The 20,718-nt window shown below is 44.0% G+C and overlaps 2 protein-coding genes across 3 annotated transcripts in view; one reads left to right on the forward strand and one right to left on the reverse strand.

The window, feature by feature from the left end:
- Positions 1-2,859, forward strand: part of ANO4 (anoctamin 4) — a 227,097-nt gene extending 224,238 nt beyond the window's left edge. For both annotated transcript variants that reach the window (XM_081127861.1, XM_081127860.1), the window contains one exon: positions 2,094-2,859. The gene's annotated coding sequence lies outside the window, so the exon portion shown is untranslated. The remainder of the gene's footprint in view (positions 1-2,093) is intronic.
- A 4,342-nt stretch (positions 2,860-7,201) lies between these two features.
- The window catches only part of SLC5A8 (solute carrier family 5 member 8), a gene marked incomplete at its 5' end in the record, with an annotated part of 39,814 nt that continues 26,297 nt past the window's right edge, over positions 7,202-20,718 (reverse strand). Inside the window, 5 exons of the mRNA XM_081128143.1 lie at positions 7,202-9,567; positions 9,821-9,900; positions 16,015-16,118; positions 17,419-17,621; positions 20,346-20,432. Of these exons, the coding sequence (XP_080984269.1) occupies positions 9,442-9,567; positions 9,821-9,900; positions 16,015-16,118; positions 17,419-17,621; positions 20,346-20,432 (600 nt within the window). The 3' untranslated portion in view covers positions 7,202-9,441. The remainder of the gene's footprint in view (positions 9,568-9,820; positions 9,901-16,014; positions 16,119-17,418; positions 17,622-20,345; positions 20,433-20,718) is intronic.

Below are 20,718 nucleotides of genomic sequence, written 5' to 3' on the forward strand. Positions count from 1 at the left end.
AGGTGAGAGTGTGCTCAGGGGTGAAATCCCTCCTGGGCTGGGGGCAGCTGTAAACTCCCTGAATCAGAGCTTGCTGTTGTTCTACTGCTAGGGATCAAAAGAACTCCTCAGGAGCTTCCAAAACCAGCTTGTTTTCTCCTTTAATTGCAAGTTTAACTTGACATTCCCTTTATACACAACACCTGCAACTCTCCTCTGCCTCCGTGCCTCTGGCCTGTCAGTCAGTGCTCATGAGCTGGCCTCGGTGCTCCCTGAAATCAACCTCCCCCTTCTACTCCAGCCTGGCTGTTCTCTTGAAGGTCCCCAGGCAGCATTTCCCTTCTGTCTGGTTAAAGTCACCTTCCCACCTCATCCAGGATGGCCTTCTCTCCCTCACCCATTTATTGCTTCCTTCCAGACTGATCCATGTCATGCCATACCCTTTAAGCAGTTTTCCCGAGACTTATCAGCCCATTGAGACTGTCTCCTTATAAACTTCTCTGGTTTTTGCATCAGTTTTATTAGGCTTCCCCAGCACAGCTGTAAGCATCTTCACCAAAGACTCTATGGATGGTAATTTATTCATCGAACTCATTAGTACAGTGTTAAGCACATGGCACCCATTTAAATGCACATTCAATTAGTAAAGTTTGGATGGATTAAGGGTAAAAATATTGTAAGAAAGTTCCATAATGTTCCCACATATCTTATGAAAAAGTTCTTCTGAAGTCCCTCTGGCAAGTCAGTTACTAGCTGTGTGTCCTTGGACAGGTCACTTAACTTCTCTGAGCCTCAGTTTCCAAGTGATGGAATGATTAGATGAGCTCTCAGTTTTGATATTCAGTGAATATGACATTGTAGCCTTTCTTTCTCCTTCGTGTCCTTCACTTCTCTCTCTCCACTTGTTTGAAGACTAACTTTGAAAACATTTTGCAGAATTTGGCCTCTAAAAGAAATATGAGATATCCAGGGGGAAAAGTACATTTTTCACTTTTCATATAGATTAAGATATGCCAGATATCTGCAGAGATGTTGTTGTTAAATTAGTGAGGTTGTATCAAGCCAGATGTGGGATGAGAGTCCAGGAGGTTATTATAAGTTGGATATGGGGGTGGCATAGGAGGACCTCACCTAGGCCCCAGGCCCACAGGGATATCAGTGGTATATAGATGTGGAACACCGGCTCTGCCTTCAGTTCCAAATTAGACCTTGGCTTCCCCAAAGGCAAGAAATGTTTTGCTACTTAGTAATTTTGCCATTTCCCAGATCTGCCATTTGGCTACATGACTTTGGGGAAAATACTTAATTTTTCTGAGCCTGCTTATTTGGCAGAACTAAGCTCAAATAGGCACTGTATGTGAGACACTGATGAAACAATAAAATACTGTAGAGTACAATACGGGATTTTGTTTGTTGTTAAGCATTCTGTTGTAGCCCACTGGGTTCTAAACCTGGCTTTTCCATTCTCTATCTGTATCTGTATGGCCTGGGGTGGCTTTGAAGTGGATTTGATTTCCACATTTCCAAAAGTAAAGAAGTTGGACTGAACAATACTTTAAGAGCCTGCTCTGCTTTACCCTTCCCAGATTCTATAATTTGCCCCAATCCGCTGGCCCCTCTCCCCCAATTCTAATCACCCCCTCCTGATCAGCCCCAGAAGAGAAGGGCTGAATATCCCGACAGCATTAGTTGAGGTGGGAGGCAGACATTAGTGAAGAGAATTGCTCCCCGGAGCTCCAGGGGCCAGAACCAAAGCGGAGCGGTGGCGTTTTCTATGCTCAGGGCGGCCCTGGGCTGCGGGGCCAGTCACCCGTTGGGAGTTTCTTTTGGCCTCATCGTTAGGGGCTGCTTTCTCCCCGACAAGGCCATTTCTAAGTTTTGCTTAAGAGCATAGTGTTTGTCTGTCTGTCTCTACTCCCCCAACAGTTGGCAGGACGTCACCTCACTTCGCACCCACTCAGTCTGTTCCCCTGAAAGCACACATAGTGATGTTTCTACCGTGCCCGACTCAGTTCGGGGTCACAAATGCTCTGAGTGCCCTTGACCCACGGCGAGTGCAAACCACTGCACAGCATGTGTACGGAGAGTTTTAACGCCTCCTTTTCTCTCCCCAGGTAATCGTTCACTTCCAGGCCGAGGACCTGGATTCTGTTTACTTCTCCTGGCTGTGCAAAAGCACACTAAGTGAATGACCGAAATGCAAGCGCGGTGCATGTCGCAGCCATCGGCAGCAGCAGGGGAGCTGGCACCCTCCAGGACTGCCCGCGAGAGCACGGTGCAGTCCGGCGCACGATCGCTATCTACCCATAGACCACGCTCGACCGAGCAAGCATGCACGTCACGGGCAGTCACCTTCTCAAGTTTTTAAAACCAAGGGGAACTTGTATACTGGGCCTGTTTTTCAGCCTGTTTGCTACCTTTTTTGCATTCTATCCCATGGGTATTTTACAGACACTGGGCTGAAAATGGCATTTGGACACCTGGACACGCATTCCTAGAATGTCATCATACAGTCCTAATTCCATGTCACCCAAACAAGACCCTGTTTACAACTTTTTCTTTCTTTTTTATTTTAATTTCAGATCTTTCTGAGGAGAATATTATATATGACATATCTATAGCTATGTGTATGGCCATAGATGTATTTCTGTGTGTACATATGTATAGTCATGTATTCTTACATATGTACATACAAGTACAGAGATATATAAAGTACATAAAAATTCCTTACTTGTAAATAGCCAAAAGGTACTGACATGAATGATGAATTTTCACATTTAAATAGTCACCAACATGAAGCCATGTTTAATGCTTGTATGATGTGATGCAATAAGATTTAAAATAAATTTATGCACATGGAATATTTTCAGCCGGGTCTTCTGAAATTCTGTTGTGGCTCCTTCTCAGAGAATAAGAGGAAACGTAGCAGAGTGGAGTCTTTCAAGAAATGCCTGTCACTCCCAAGCCCCCCTCAGACATCCCTTTACCCTGCAGAGACAGGACAGTTTTCCTCCTGTCACCCTTTCCATCTTTCTTCCATGCTACCTTCTTAGCGTGCCGAGCCAACTAATTAGAAGAGCTTAGAAAATGCCACTGACACACGAAACGTGGCCACTGACACTGACAGTGCTTTTGATTACCCTGCCTACTGGTGTGCTCTGCTCACCCTAGGACAGGGGCTGTCTCTGGGGGGAAAGGTGTTTCCGAGCAACGCCTGTTGTTGCAATTACTCTTCTTCCAGAGGTTGTAGAACCTGCCCTTGGACCGTGTAATCACCTTTCCTGGGCCGGCTGGGGAGGGGACTGTGCTCCCATTATCACATACGTCAAACGCTGCCTTCTTCTGGCTGTGGGTTCACCTGAGCTGATTGGTTTTCATCCCTTGGATGGGAACTGTCGGGTGACTTTGGGCAGCTGGAACTTCAGCCGTTTCTTAGTTTCATCTTTCTCGTACTCCTGATCTGACGGGCCACCCACTGCTGAGGGTGGCTCCTAGTCCCTTCCCACCAAAAGCTGGACCAAGATCCCCCGGGAGGCCGCTTGGAGCTGGCCTCCCATCCACCCAGTCGGGGTGCTAATTCATAGCCCCACCCCATGCTGAGTGTAGCTCCCAGCCCCCCAGCCAGAAAGTTTAGCTAGAACTCCTGGAAGCTGTGTCCCCCAGCAACACTCAAGCAGAGAACAGCAGGCAGAGCCGCTGACTGCAGGGCAAAGCCAGTGGCTCTGTTGGGCTGAGAAACATGGGAGTGAGATAAAACTAAGTTCAGATCTAAGGTGTACGACTTGGATAAGGGATTGAAATTCTCTGAAATGCAGTTACCTTATGGAGTGGACACTGTAGTACCCTGTGGAGCTCCCCCTTCAAGGAAGGCCTTTGTGCCCCAGCCGTGGGGGGCGGTATTGGCAGAAAGCCTTCGCCTCTCCACCCCTTCTTGTGTGCCTCCCTGCAAAGGATCACCTGGTCTGAGACACTCCTCGTGTCAGCCCGTGTCAACAACTAATTCCTGACGCAGGAACAGGAAAGCTTGGCTATCTTAGCCCAACTTGGGATAACTCCGAAGGGCTCCTCTGCCTTCAGAGTCTCTGTGGGAGGATTGTCCTGGAATCTGCATTACAGCTCAACCTCCAGCTCTGCTCAGACCGGCTTCTGTCGCCTTCCTCCCACAGGTGTTGATCCTAAAGGCACTCCGTAATAAACATTGAGCACGTTAAAGTGCATTTCAGACTGCTTCCTAGGGAATCAAACCTGTGACACTCATTTAAAAACAAACAAGCAAAAAGGTGGGTGAAAACTCTAAAAGGCAGGAATTGCATGAATTCATGCATTCAACAAACATTTACTGGGCCAGACTCTGTTCTAGATGCTAAAAATACAGCAGTGAACACAGATGAGTATGCTTAAGAAAGAGATCATGAAAATCATTGAGGTTGAAATAAATGTTTAGCTACAGTATTGGCTACTTGCTATAAAGAGAATAGTATTTCTTCCTCCCAGCACCACTCCCTCACCTGCCCAGATATTTTTCATTGTCTGAGACTGTAATGCTCATGTTCTGTTCAGAAACCATCAAATCCTTGATTGTCGAGTCTAGACAGGTCTCATCCTGTTTGAGCCTAATTCCCATATGGGTTTCTTTCCTTACCTCCTACCACACAAGGTTGCAGAGAATTGTGAGGCTGAATTCCTATTTGCCTGGATGCCTCATTCAGCAATTTCTGCTTCTGTGCTTATTAAACATGGTAAAGTCTAACACCCCAAAGCCATATGCCTGCCCAGACCTATCACTCAGCTGTGCATTTACTGGGGTCTTGTGGCTGTAAGCTCTAACCAGGAAATGGGGCACAAGTTTTGTTGACTTTTATATCCCACAAACTTAGGGTGATTTGCTGTGGCCATCCCAGGGCTCAGCACGTGGAGTAGTGACCCACAGAGACCCCTCCTCAGAGACTCAGGAATATATTCACTCTCATCGCCTCCCTCTCACCCTCCCAGCAGCAGGAACCCATTTCCACTCTAGGGGTTCGAGAGCCTAGCCCTCACCTTCCAAGATATTTTATCCTTGCTAACCTAAGAGCTAGATTTTTGACACTCAAAAACCAAGAAGAAATCCCTCTTTTCTCTGGTATTTGCCGAAGCATCCCTTTTCTGAGTTACAAACATCAAAGACCTGATTATTTGAATGTGGAAAAGAGCTGAGGAGGGAACGGAATGCTCCAGGGAGAGGGGGTCATTGCTTAAATTTCCTGAATTGTGTCACCTCTGTTCTTTCCTCGGGAGCTGCTCCCCCGCCTCTCTTCTCTGCTTGATCACTGCCCTGAAGGCAGCCTCCTTGAGCCAGGCCCTCGCCTCTTCAACAGCGTGTAACACAAGGTATTTCTTGACTCTCTCCTGCCATTTTTAAACATCTTGTCTTTGCCTGGGTGTCCCGGCTTCTACACAGCATCCCAGGCTGCGGGGCGCGGCCCCAGAAGGAAGGGCACCAGCCTGGTCTTGTCTCCCGCCTCTTGTCCCCGCCTCGCTCACCTCCCTCCTCCCCCTCCATCTGCCTCCACAACGGGCCCTATTTTAAGTCGCACTGTACTTTGTATGTCCCAGTTACTGAAACGCCCTGCTTCTTCCTCTGTTTTAAATGTGTGGATAGGAGGCTTCGTAATTCTCCATTTCGAAATAACATTATATTTTACTTCTGTTTAGATCTCAAGTCAACATTTTTTGGTAATCATCAGGATGCATTGCATAAATATAAAAAGATTGGAGGACAGGATAAAAGGTAGCAATATTCAGGAGTTACGGAATAGAGAAAATGGGAAAAGGGGGGTGTGCAAAGAGCTAATGGCTAAGAAATATCCAATATTATAGATGTGACTTTCTATTTTCAAACACAGTTAATTACTTAAAATAGATTGTTTGGGGACAGAAATTGTGCATGTTTGTTTGCTTACCCTTTTATAATTTATATACAGTATATAGGAAGAGTCCTTTATGTGGTAAATGGAGTGGAAATAACTTTTTGTAAAAGCTGATAAAATTAATTCTATTTAATCCCCCAAGAACAGACAACTTCAAAGACACTTGTAGAGAGTTTAATCAGCAAGTTGAAAAATCAGAAATGCAACCATGTTTTACATTACAATCTCCAAGTCTCTCAAGTTTTATTCAAACAATAGGCACACGGCTTAAATGTAAAAATAAATGTTGCCATGACTAAATTGTGCAGTGAATTTTCAGTAACTAAATGGTCATGCACTCAGTTGGCTTCCTACCGACAACCATCATTGGAAAGAAGTCAGAATTTCCTCTAAGAATCGACGCAGAGAGTAAGTAGCTTCCCCTTCTCCACGCCATCCCTGTCTGTGTCTACATCACGGACAGACACTCCATTGTTAACGATAAGTGATACTTTCTGGGGTTTTCATAAGTAAAACAATATTATAAAATCTTCATATTCATATACTTAATGTTTCCTTCATCCTAATGTGTGTTAATTCTGGAAATCATGTTGGAAAATAAAAGTGTTAAGAGTTGTTCTCATAGTTATTCACAAGTCTATAGTCCTTAATATTTTCAAAATGCTGTGAAAATACAAGGTCGTTATCCCACATCATAACATTCCATATGTTTAGTGATATTGACTCTTCACGTGTAGACGGGAGAGATCAGAAGACTCATGGAAATTTCCCTAAAGGAACATAACCGGGGGGTGTGACTTCAGGACAATCAAGATTGCACCCTTAGCCTCCAGGGCAGGGCTTCTCAGACTCAACACTGTTGTATCAGAGGCAGGATCATTTTTGTTGTGGAGGAGAGGGGCTGCCCCGTGCATCTAGGATGTTTAGCAGCATCCCTAAATTCCACTAGATGCCAGTAGCACCTCCTCACCAGCTATGACAACCAAAAATGTATCCAAGTATTTCCAAATGTCCCCTGAGGTGCAGAATTGCCCCCTTGAGAACCTTTAGTCAAGAGAGAAAATGACTGCATAAGCAACTAAATAGATGAATATAATTTATACTTTCTTACATCCTACATACAAAATTTTCATTTCTCTATGAAGTGAATATGACTGGTCTACAGCCTTCTTTAAAGTTTACATTTAAACTTTAAATGTAACCCTGCTGACCACTAAATATATTTTAATAATTCTATGGCACATATTTTCTAGAGAAGAAACTATCCCCACATCATTACATTGCAAATTATTAACAGCTTATCTTTTTTTTTTAAGTGGCAAATGAGCTTTGTCTCAAATTTTTATTTCCAATCATATTGGGATTCTAAGTAACACTATTTGAGTTATTAAAGTGCTATCTGATCTCCTGTACTCACATTATTCCTGTGATGCAGGTGTTTAGTGTTATGTTCCATCAGTAGAGAAGATTAAGGATAAATCCAAGGTCATACAACTTGTCAGTGGCAAAATAAAAATAGACAACTTGTGTTTCTATTACGGTTGTTGTGATGAAAAATAATTAAGAACATTAGATTATTTATATTATAATATAGTAACTTTTACCTCTCTTTGATTTTGCCCAAAGATTTAGATAAATAATCTTTAACAATTAATAACATAACTTTTATTTCTTAAGAATTATATCATGTATTTATGAAAGTGAAAGATCAACAGTTCCTAATATCACAAATATGTACTTTAGTAAAAGAAAGTGGACAAGAATGGAAGTACCTTCTCTCTCGTTAAGAACACACTGCAAAATCCCATGGCAGCCAGAGGAGAAAAACTTACTTCATTGCCTGACTTTGACTTCCAAAACCGAAGAATCCTACACACACGTGCATTTAGGATTATTAAATAAATAACAGTAGTTCAAATCACACTCACATAAAACAAATAACATTATGTCTTTCTACTCATTAAAACATATAGATTTATAAAATTCAATGTATGCTTACAAATATATTGATTAAAAAATAACATCTATACGCATATAAAATATATGAATATGTTGTTAATTTAAATTATATAAATCTCCATTTTAAATACTACTTCCTGATTTTTATTTCTTAACATTTTCAATTGGCAACCATAGATGTACAGAGCATGCTTACCTAAATATCAGAAAATAAGCAAAAATTATTTAATTGTAAAATATCTTAATGTATTGAAATTTTTCTGAAATTATTTTAAAACATTGCAAAGCTAAAAAACACACACACATAACTCTAAACCATATCTAATGTGGTAACACAGGAAATAAGTTATTGATGAAAGCCTTACCAAACTCTTAGCTAGAATTGTAGCAAAAGAAAATAAACTTTGAGACTGCTACTTGAAGTGTTAAAACATGGAACAAAGCACATATTTAATAATTTCAGAACATTAAAGAACAAGTGTTTGCCTATATAATTTAGCTCTTTAACAGGGTGAATATACTAGAGGTCAAGATTTCTAAGCCTATGTATCATTAAATTTAATTAATTACAAAGTAGTTGACATTCAAAAATTCAACTTCATAGCATTCAGTGTAATCATCTAACTCCATGGAGCTTAACCATTTTTAATCACACAAATGTCCTTGGATCACCAAATCCATGAGTACCTAGGCTGAAGATATTTTAGTCAGTGTCAGGCTCACGGGTGTTTCTAACTTATAGGCCGGGGCTTAGTGAACCAGGATGTGGGTTAGCATGACTCCCATGGGGTGTGAATTGTCTCAAGACAACAAAGAAAACAGGAAATTAGGAAGGCAGGGAAAGGTAAAGGGCACAGCAAAACCAAAGTTGACGGGTGAGAAGCCAGCAATGCAGAGTCTAAGAAAGGCAATACAAGCAGCAGGGCCAGGAAGTCTTGCTAACAAGCAAAAAGATGTAAGACTAGAAGCACAGCGCCCAGAAGACCGTGATCCTTGGACCCATGTTCTGTCCCAAACAGCATGCTTCGTGGTCACCACCTTCCTGAGCCACAGTCGGTTCCTGGGCTCACGGGGGTCAATGAGAAGCAAAGATACACACAACACAGACCTGTCACCTCATTGCTCCCTAAGAACAGAGTGTGTAGGAGGGAGAAAAGCTCCTTTCAATATTTGTTATGATTTTGGCCAATTCCCAAAACTTATATGCTAGCACCGAAAGAATGGGGAATATTTTTAACAATGCCTGAATCTAAGGATATGCTTTTGACCGTCAAGTGTGTGTGTGTATGTGTGTATCAGCCTTTCGGCATGGAGAGAGTCAGAACTTTCATAACTTCCACAGCTGTAGCTTCAAGGACATAACCAAGTGGGAGAGGCAAATGCTGACGCTGCAGCTCTGAACTCCACAGTAGCACTGCTGGATGAGTGTAGGAAGTGAGGACAGTCAGGACACTGCTTTAACAAAATTTTATCCCCTGAAAGCTTCCCCTCAAACACTCATGATAGACCAAAAAATATCTAAACCTGATGGAATTATCTTAGAAAACATATATAACAGGGACGCTGTGTAAGGTCATCTGGCATCACAGCTGCTTCAAAAATGCGTCCCACTGATCTTGCCACCTTGATCTGTGAAGTTCAATTCAATGTGGTTGAAAGCAGGGTTATCAGTTCCACCATCCTCTGCTGGATGAGATTTATAGCTTAAAACTGGCTCCTTCTAAAAGAAAATGTTGGAATGGTGATTAGAAAAAAGAATCTGTTCATTCGCTCAGATCTAAACAGTTACTACAGCTTTTCTTTCTCTTAGTCAGCTTTAGAGGTCTATTGAAGGAGACATATAACACAAATAGATCATGAAATAGGGCAAACACCCCCCTTATCCATCAGAGTCCAGGAGGGTGTGAAGATCAACTAGGAGTCTACCCAGGTGATAAAAGCAGTCTTACTAGGAAAAAAGAAAGCCAACTTACTTTCTTAAACATGTCAAAGTTGGATAAAACGTCCTCTTTAGTCAATATAAATCTTTGGTCTAAGTTTTGTTTTCTTCCTCCTGAAAAACAGAGAGTATTTACATTGTGACAAGGCCACCTGTAACCACCCAGCGATGGTCCATCATACAGGCGTGTAACTTGTGCACATTCAACTCTGCACACTCGTAACCACAAGGAGAAAGGGACCCCGGGGTGCTGGGGACCAGCCTCGGATCCTGCAGGGTTCTCACTGTGGTCAACAGGAATCAGGGTTTGAAGATAAACACGAGCCGACGGCCTCCTCTGGTATCCAACTAGAGGACAAGTCATCCGGCCCAGTACTGGTCGGAAAACTGGCTTCAAAGCATCCTTCATGACCCACCCATAAAATATCAAACCACCCGCCTCCGCGCCAGGCCGGGAGCTGCCTTTCCCCAGCCTGGCGGCTCTGAAAGGGATGTGTGAGAAGATGCAGGCGATTATGAATTGCTGAATAAATTACTTAAATAAGAACCAGTACAGTGAGTGGTACTTGATCCAATTGCTCTTCCTTAAAAGTTTGCTTTGGTTTGTTATTTTATTTGTGGATCCAAGAGGATGCTTTTAAAACCATGTATCTCAGGGTGGTTCTCAGCCTACCTCTTCCCAAATCACCCGGGAGAAGTGCTCAGAATGCAGATCCCTGGGCTCCAACCCAGACTGACCCAAGTAGAGCCTCTGGGGTGACCTTTACCAAATTTCCAAAGCGATCAGTATGCCCTCAAATGTTTGAGAAGCACCACTTTAGTAAACATCCTAGATCTTTAATTATGGGAACCTCTGCTGTTCTCAAGATGAGACCAACTTTAAATTAATTCACTCAACATTGTTGAGCGCCTACCACGTGCTGGAGACACTCTTAGGTGCTGGAGAGGCCGAGACAAGGCCATCACCGCGCTCGTAGCTCACGGTCTCCTTAGGGAATCGTCTGCCCCCCCTTCGGATGAAACGCGCTCATGGAGCACAGGACATCGTTAGGTGGCTGCAGCACCCACCGAGTCTGTCTGGCCTGGATCTCTACAGATTCCTAGTGTCCAACAGTAGATTTTATTTTATTTTATTATTTTATTTTATTTTATATTTTATTTTTTTACTTTTTAAATTTATCTTTATTGTTGAGAGTATTACAGGTATACCATTTTCCCCAGCAACTGACCCCCTCCACTTGGCTCCCACCATCTCCCCAGGCCTTCACCCCGTTATTCACGGTGTCCATGGGTTATGCATATATGCATATAACTTCTTTGGTTAATCTCTTCCCACCCTCCACCCCCCTTCCCTCTTTCCTCTGAAATATGATTGTCTGTTGCATGCGTCAATGTCTCTGGATCTATTTAGTTCATCAGATTCTTTTGTTTATTAGCTTCTTCTTAAAGAAGACCCTTCAACATTTCCTGTAGTGCTGGTCTGGTGATGATGAACTCCTTTAGCTTTTCCTTATCTGTGAAGCTCTTTATCTGACCTTCAATTCTAAATGATAGCTTTGCTGGGTAGAGCAATCTTGGTTGTAGTTCCATGTTTTTCATCACTTTGAATATTTCTTGCCACTCCCTCTGGCCTGAAAGGTTTCTGTTGAGAAATCAGTTGACAGTCGTGTGGGTGCTCCCTTGTAGGTAACTAACTGCTTTTCTCTTGCTGCTTTTAAGATTCTCTCTTTGTCTTTAACCTTTGGCATTTTAATTATGATGTGTCTTGCTGTGGGCCTCTTTGGGTTCCTCTTGTTTGGGATCCTCTGTGCTTCCTGGACTTGAAAGTCGATTTCTTTCCCCAGGTAGGGGAAGTTTTCTGTAATTATTTTTTCAAATATGTTTTCAATTCCTTGGTCTCTTTCTGCCTCTTCTGGAACCCCAATAATACGAATGTTGGGCCTCTTGAAGTTGTCCCAGAGGCTCCTTATACTATTTTCATATTTCTGGATTCCTTTTTCTTTTTGCTCTTCTGGTTGGGTGTTTTTTGTTTCCTCATGTTCCAAATTGCTGATTTGATTCTCAGCATCCTCTACTCTACTGTTGATTCCCTGTACATTATTCATTTCAGTTCATGTAGCCTCATATCAAATTGGTACTTTATTATGTTATAGATTTTCTCAGTGATTTCCCTAACCATTTGCTTAAACATCCTTATAACCAAAATTCTGAACTCTCTATCTGTTAGCGTGCTTGGATCTATTTCATTTAGTTCCTCTTCTAGAGATTTCTTCTGTTCTTTCCTTTGTGACATGTTTCTTTGCCTCCACATTTTGGCTGCTTCCAGGTGTTTGTTTCTGTGTATTAGGTAGAGCTGCTATGTCTCCTGGAATTTGTAGAGTGGCTTTGTGTAGTAGGTGTCCTGTAGGGTCCAGTGGCTCAGCCTCCCCAGTCACCTGAGCTGGGCCTTCTAGGTGCTCCCCTGTGTGGGCTGTGTGCACTGTCCTGTTGTAGTTGAGCCTTGGTTGCTGCTGGCATCCCTGGGAGGAACTGACCCCAGGCCAATCGGCTGTGAGGACCAGATGCAAATACAGCCAAAGAGCTGCTGTGCTGGAGACACCCCTATGGAGCAGGATTTACTTCAGTGGGGCTTTGGTGTTCACCAAGTGCGCCCCTTGAGTGTGTCACTCGTGGATGTGGTAGGGTTGTAATCCAGCGTGGTTGAGTCTGACCACCAGGTGCACTGTCTCTGGGGCCTCCCAGGAGATGCAAAGTCAGCCTCTGCCAGTGCCTTGCCCAGGGCCACCCAGCATGAGCTACACAGCAAACCCTAGTTGGCTGCTACTTGTGCTGGGCTTGGAGGAGCCCAGGAGAGGCCAAGCTATGAGCCACTGCAGGCTGCCGCTAGTGCCAGGCCTGGGGCCGCTTATCAAGCCGTATGGGGCAGCTGCTGCTTGTTTGAGAGATTTTAGGAAAGTCCTAAGCATGAGGCTCGAGAGGCCACTTGCACAGAAAAGCCCCTGGAAATGGCCTGGATGAGCTGCAGGTGGGGAGGGGCGGGGCCTCCGGGAATCACGGGGCGGGGCCAAAGGCGTCAGTCAGGTGCTGGCGACTCAAATATGGCGCCTGCCTGCCGGCTGTGTGCGGGGAGGACTCGCCACAGGAGCCATGGCCTCCGCCAGCCCTTCTGCCCGGGAGGAAGCCGCCCCTCCGCCTCTCGCCCGGATCTCAGGCAGGTTAGTTCCCCCCGAGTGTCCCGGGTCCTTTCAGGCTGCTCCCGGCGCTGGGCTCAGAGGGAGCGTCCGAGTGAGTCCGCGCCGGGCCCTTAAGGGGAGCTGCTGGGGCTCCCGCAGCCTCCGCGACCCTCAGGGACAGTCCCCGCTGGGTTCACAGCCCGGAGTTGTGGGGGCGTCTCTTCCCGGCCTGGAGCCCTGGGCTGGGGCCTGCTGTGGGGCTGGGACCCCTCCCTCCTCCGGGAAACCCCCACCGCCGAGATTCCCTTCCCGGTTTCAACTGCGGCACCGCGTCTCTGCGATTCAGCCCTGACCCCACCGCGTCTCCCCCTCCTCCCGCTCTCGATGCTCCTTCAGTTCCCTGGTTGTGGGGCTTCTGTTCAGCCAGATCTCAGGAGGCTCTGAGTGACGGTGGTTCTGTATTTTAGTTGTGATTTTGATGTGGTTGTGGGAGGCGCGGGTGCAGCTGTGACCTATGTGCCATCTTGGTTTTCTCCCCAACAGTAGCTTTTAAAACATATTTTCCAAGGAGCATCAGAATCTTATGTTTCTAGATTTTTACCCCCAAGGTGCTGCTGTAGCATGGGATTAAGACATTTATAAATTCATAAAGTTGAAGTGTGTGTGTTGTTGTTGTTTTATCACTGAAAATGCCTGTTCACCTGGAGAGAGCATTACTTTTTAAAACAAAATATATAGTTGTATATGGTTACCAGAATGAAAGCATTTAAAGAAAAAGGAGGACTCTGATACCCCATTCTGAAAGGGGAAAAATGGGTTCAATAAGGACCAAAGGTCCCACAGCACAGAAGACTGTTCACTGTATTTGATCTGAACAACGGGGTTACTGGTGAGAAAGGTTTAAAGTCGGTCTTACTGTACAGGGTGGAAAAAGTAGGTTTACAGTTGTGAGGCCCGGAAACAGAGTTTGTTCTTGTATTATTATTTATTAATTATTGTATTATTTTCCATAGGAACAACTGTAAACCTACTTTTGCCCCAAGCTGTAGATCAAAACAGACAAGAGAATAAACCTCCTGTGCTGTTAATTTTGTTTATGAGAAAAAGCACAGCCTTTCTGAAAAGAAAGAATAGTTTAGCCCGGCCGGGCGTGGCTCAGTGGTTGAGCGTCGACCTGGGATCCAGGCGATCGGGGTTCGATTCCCGGTCAGGGCACATGCCCGGGTTGTGGGCTTGATCAATGACTCTCTCATCATTGATGCTTCTGTCTCTCTCTCTCCCTCTCCTTTCCTCTCTCTGGAATCAATAAAGATATATTTAAATTTAAAAAAAAAAAGAATACTTTAAAACAATTGAGGAGAGGTAACAATTAGCTACAACTTAATTATAAATGGGTAATAATTATACATTGTAATATATAATAATTACATTATAAGTAATATGATTATGGCTATAATTATGTTAATGTCACCAGTAATTATTAACGTAACTTATTAATTACAAATACATGTTTGGAAGACAGTGCTATCCAGGTTGCAGAAAACGATGATGGATAGCAAGATTCCTTAAAGTGTCATAGCGCTGGTAGCTTTGTGGCATAAAGCAAACAAAGACATCACACATACTTGGACAGCGTGTGGAATTTCTGACTAGTTATTACACATTTGCTCCAGAGGGCAGTGGAGCTGCCTTCCCCTACTTTGGTTGCTGGGGATGTACATGTGTGCATGTGTGAGGGGACATAGGAAATTAGAGAACCAAGCACGTTTCACCAGCTGAGCACTGCTCCCCTGGTCCGAGCCTGGATTGCTCACCTGGATCACTGCAGTAGCCTCCTACCTGTTCTCCTTCCCTTATAGACTATTCTCAAGGCTGGATCAGAGTGCTCCTTTGAGAATTATTGGAAAAGTAATTGAAAAAAACACCACATGTAGTAGACCTAATAGACACAGAGATGGAAAATAGGAGAGAAAAGACAAGAAAATTAGAAGAACTGTCCAAGACTCAAAAATTTGACTAACAGGAGTTTCCAGAAAGAGAAAACAGAAAACAGCAGTAAATTACAACAGAAATAATATAGGAAAATGCCCTAGGACTGAAAGACATGAGTCTTCAGACTGAAAGGACCCTACTAAAGGCCTAGGGCAAGGCAGTCATTGTGAAGTGGGTCCCATGCAAAGGGTCAGCAGGTGGCATGGCTCTGGCATTCTCAAAAGAGATATAGTAAGCTAGAAGAAAATTAAGACATCCTCTCAGAAACAAGAAAGCTACTTTCAACCTAGGATTCTCTGCTCAAACAATCAATCAAGTATAAGGGAGCATTAAAAACACTTTTTTCAGGCATGCATCATTTCCAAAATCTCTCTTTCCCATGTGGTCCATTTATTTAAAGGGGTAAACAAGAATTAGGAGTAAAGGGATACAGAGGGCAGGGAGTCTAACTCAGGGGGGAGACCAAGGGAATTCATGACATCAGGGACAAACTGAAGTCCCAGGATAACAGCTCTAGCAATGCAGAGAGCAGTGTATACTGTGTATTATCCATTTTATTTTTTTAATTATTTTTTAAAGTTGACGAACATCTGAAAATAGCCTTCACACTATTTAGGCATGAAGATTATAATCATCATTCCTCACCTGTGTGTACTTTTTTACAGCTTACAAAGGTCCGTATGGGACAACGACACAGGGCTGTGGTAACAATATATGTAAAATCCCTAGCAGTGTGGTAGCTATACACAGTCTCTTTCAAGCATTTTATTTTTGTCTTAAAGCAACCTATGAGATAGGTCAGTCCTCCTTCTCATTTCACACAGAAGGTAGCTAAGGCTCAGAGTGTCTGCACAGACTCCTCCAAGTTCATGCAGCTAGTAAGTGGCAGAACAAGCAGAGAGGAGCCTTCTGCTTTCGAATTTCCCACAAGTGAAATGGAATAAATAATCAAGCCAGCTGTTAACAGGACTACGGTGAAATGCCATCAATAGTGTAAAACAGACATGGTAGAAACTGATGTAGAGGTAAATAAATAGAACAATACTAACGCTCAGATAGTTACCTGTTGGTAAACTGACCAGCATTCCCACCAATAATGTTACCAGCGTTCCGAGGGTGCTGAAGTACAGGTACGACAGTGAATACCAGTTATCCATCAGTGGGGTCCTAAGGGAGAGCAAAGTGTAATGTAAGAGTTCATGGAGTGCTACCAGCAGCTAAGAGTGTCAATAATCCTCGTGGCAAAGTCAAAAGATAATATTTAATAGTGATTTTAATGTCATAATCTCCTGTCCCAATTTTATCTTATTGGATCAGGAATTAAAAGTGTGACTTAGCCTTGACCTTACACTAAAATAAAAACTAAATGATTCATTCAACTCTGATGGATGTCCCAGGCACTGTTCTTGTCATTGGAGAGGCTGTCATTAAAACGGTAGATAAGGTTCCTGCCAACATAAAGCCTACGTTCTAATGGGGCGATAAATACAAGAGACAAGTCAACTAATTAATAAATATAATAATTTCCACTGATGGGAAGTGCTGTATGGGAAAGAAAACAAGGTAATACGCCATTAGCAGGGTGGAAAGAGGGAACTACACTACAGCCAGAAGCCTTACCAATAACATAAACGGTCAATGGACTCATATTTTGTACATTACATGTATTATATATTGTATTCTTACAATAAAGTAAGCTAGAGAAAGGAAAATCATAAGGAGGAGAAAATACATTTACAGTACTGTATGTATTTACTGGGGGAGGGGGGAATCTGTGTATAAGTGAATCTGCACAGTTCAACCTTGTGTTATTCAAGGGTCAGCTGTATACCCACTAAAGAAAACCTTGCCCTCACATCCTCTATACAATAAAACACCCATCTACCAACAGGTCTACATCGTTGCATTAAATCAGACGACGTCAGTATCCAGAAGCTCAAAAGTGTTCTGCGTGCTGAAAACTAAAGCAGAAAGAGCTCGGGTGCATCTCATTGCTAGTGCTCTAAAGATCTGGACTCTTGAAAACTGAACAAATAGCAACTTCCAACGTACTTAGATAATTGTAGCTTTTAGTCAGTAAAGGCTATACTTCAAAGGCTATATAAACAATGTGTGTGTTTTTTCATAATTGGGCTTTTCATTTTAAAAGATTTTCAGTTGACAAAGACAATTTTTCATTCAACTAGAGCTGGCAGCATTTACCTATAAGGGAATTTTGTTGTTGTTGCTATTTAGTGCTCCGAATCTGTAGGTGAGGCAGAAGTTTCTATAGAAACCTAGAAAACATGGCTTTTTTTTTTTGCTATTTCTGAACAAAATATTATAGGCAGAAAGCCACATGAGCTCTGCTCATTTCAGAATTATGCAAAAAATCACAGTGTTGCAGGCAAGACAAAAAGCAACTAGGGTTCTGTACCTGTCACATATATTAGTTTAAATTATGACATCGTAAAGCTTAATTCGATACCTTTCAACATTGTGTACTTGAGCGGTACTGGCAGAAAATGGCGCTGTGGTTGTCACCCATCCGGTCCCATTCTGTGTGCTGTTACAGCCGTAGGTTTCGAGGCTGAGCGGCATGGTCCTCTCAGGAAGTGGGGGGTAGAGCTGAGCCCCAATCCCCACCCAGAAAGAAGCGGCAAACCCGGCCATCAGGCCGGTCAGTGCTCCCTGCAAAGCAAGAGTGTTTTTTAAGAGAAAAGCAATACCGTTTGCTTTGAGATGGCAACTAACATTAGAAGGTTAAGCTCAACATGGTCTAAGCCGCATTCACCAGCTTCCCCCTAAAACTGTTGCCCCTCACAAGGTGCCTCCCTCTTGCCAGGGCAGCACGGGCCCGGCCCCTCGGCCCAGGACGATGCACCCCGCTCCCTTTCTGCATGGCCCTGCCTAGCCCGCCGCCAAGCCCGGCCCATTTTTCTTTTCTTTTCTTATGCCTCATGCTTGCATTTCTTCCACTCTGCACCCACGCCCGGCCCTCTGCTCCGGCCTTCCTGTCTCTTCACACCCAGACAACTACAACGGGACCACAGCTGGCTCTCGGCCAGCTCCAGCTGTATTTGCTCTGTGACAGATGGCATGCCATGCGAGCCACAGACTGTGAAGAAGCAAGCGCGCGCAGAGCTGGCTCCGGCCCTGACACCGGGTGCAGCCACAGGGTCATCGGGGGCGAACAGCAAGCATTCTGCACCAGTGACCGCGCCGGTGCATACAGCCCCGCCAGACCTTTCTAGAGACAAATGGAGATGTCCCCTCTGAAGACATGGGCTTTCCCAGTCTGTGGAAGACTGGGGTTCCCTGCCCCTGCTTGTCACCAGGAATCCAGATGTTCTGCCAGCCCTTCCACGACTTAAGCCCTAGTTCCGAATGGTGGAGACAGAAGCAAACCTGGAGCTGGGAAGCTCCTCCTTCTGTGGTGCAATTTCCACCCTTGTTTAAGAATAGTGATCAGACCCTGGCCGGCGTGGCTCAGCGGCTGAGCATCGACCTAGGACCCAGGAGATCGCAGTTCGATTCCTGGTCAGGGCACATGCCCGGGTCTCGGGCTCGATCCCCGGCAGGGGGCGTGCAGGAGGCAGCCGATCACTGACTCATCACTGATGTTTCCATCTCTCTCTCTCCCTCTCCCTTCCTCTCTCTGAAATCAGTAAAGACGTATTAAAAAAAGAAAAAAGAATAGTGATCAGAGAGGGCAGCCTGTGCATAGGACAGGGGAGAATATCTGAAGTAAGGGGGCCCCGTAAGTCACAGTCACAGGGTAGGAACACAGCAGCAGCGTGTCGGGAGAGGGAGCAGTCTGCTGACCGCATCCGAGGGTTTCTGTTGGGACCAGGCGTGCGAGCCCTTTCATTAAGCTGGGAACCCTGGAAAGCAGAATTCGGTTTCTTTATTTTTGATGCCCCGACATTTACCGCAGTGTTGGACATATTGTAGGCACACAATAAATACTCTTTTAACAACTTGAAGTTGGAACGGGAGGGTGGCCGGGTGCTAACAGCCAGGCTTGCTCCCTCCCAGCATCGACGGGACTTGCCGAGGGTACACAGCATAACAAAACCCACGTGGGCAGAAAGCGCCAGCGCGCTCTAGGCCCAGGACAGTTCCAAGGCCATAAGTATTCACGGCACAAATGAATAAATAAGTGAATGAGTGAGAGGAGGGAAAGGAGAGGAAGGGAGGGAGGAAGAGTAAAGGAAGGAGAGAAGGGGGAAGAGGGAGGGAAGGCGGGCGCCCCCTCCACGGTACGGGTAGGTATTTGGCTGGTGAAAATGTGGATCTAGTACAGGCAAGGTACCTGCCCCTTTTTATAAAAAATACTAGTATCTTATTTCTCTGAAAAAGAACATGTTGGATCTAGCCACCTCCAGCTTTCCTGGAGGAAGAGATTCATGGTGGAAATGTCAAAACCCAAAAAGCAGCCTTTTCAAAGTGTTTCAAACACTCGGCAAATCACTGCGCCTTTCATGACGCAGAGTCTACTCAGAGCTTTAACCTTCTGAGGTAGACACCAACCATTCCTTTTCATTATAATTAATTTCTACCAAACTAGCTTTTCATATGGTACTTCACTGAGAATAATTCATAATAGTGACAGTAAAGCTCTTATTAGTATCTCCCTTACTGATTCCTAATGCATTATGAGGAACACTGAGTTCTAAATGTAAAGTCATAGTTCTATGGTTGCTCTCAATCTTTTGGAAACAACCACGGACATGATCAGTTTTTCCTGAACTTCATCTCATGGCGAGACTGAACCAATGGACTTTTACCTGGCTTTCAGATAAATAATTTCAATTTCACTTATTACAAACAAAATTTAGTTCTTCAAAGCACAGAAATGTAGATGTAGAAGAGCAGAGCTACTCCCTCGTTTGGATACTGTTCCCAGTTATGATCACCCCTTTGGGGCTAGAAGCATGTTGTTGGAGCGACAGCTTTAAATATCGGGAGTAGAAACTTTCTGGCCAAAGTGGTGAAGACCTTATTGCTCCTCTTTGCTGAACTCTGGATATTCACAGGTATTCTCAACTCTACCGTCCTTAAATTTCTCACACCTGAGCCTGTCAATCTCCTTGGTTAATTGCTAGGGATTAATTTTCAAGAAGGGCAAAAAGATAAATCCGTAAGAAATGTTGCCCTTTAGTTATATTATGAATATTTGAAATTGCACTATATTGTTTGGACAGTTTCCATTGAACTTCACAAATGCAGGGCCCCATTGCGAGTGCCTCACTGTACACCCCAGCAAAGCTGATATGAGTAATCTAAGTCACTGAGACAAGTCACTAATGATGGAAAGCATGGGAACCACATCTTTACAACTGAGAAAAAACTGTAAAGCTGCTATCATATTTTGGAAAGAAATCTTTACATATATTCATTCTTTATACTTACAATCGAGTTGGCAAAGGGAACCAAAATGCCCAAACTAAACAAGCCCAGAAGTGGTCCACCGATCATGCCAATTATGCTGAGTGCTGCCTGTGAAAATAATATAAAGCCAGCAATTAGAAATCTCAAATCCAGAGGTAAAATGTTTCAAAGTAATTTCATCAGGTAGAGGATTTAAAGTATTTGGGCTCCTTTCAAAAAGCATGGAAGCCTTGTCATTGGCAAAGAGATCAATAGAACTTGGAAGTGTTGGCTTCTTAGTCCCAGGTATCCATATGCTCCGTCAGGTATCCTCAATAAGTGAAGCAAACTGTAAGGGAGGTGGAGACCCATGAGACAATGGGAGTACCTGTATGAACGCATAAGTGAAGAGTGG

This window comes from Miniopterus schreibersii (genome assembly GCF_964146895.1).
Source record: "Miniopterus schreibersii genome assembly, chromosome: 2".
In the NCBI taxonomy this organism is placed as follows: domain Eukaryota; kingdom Metazoa; phylum Chordata; class Mammalia; order Chiroptera; family Miniopteridae; genus Miniopterus; species Miniopterus schreibersii.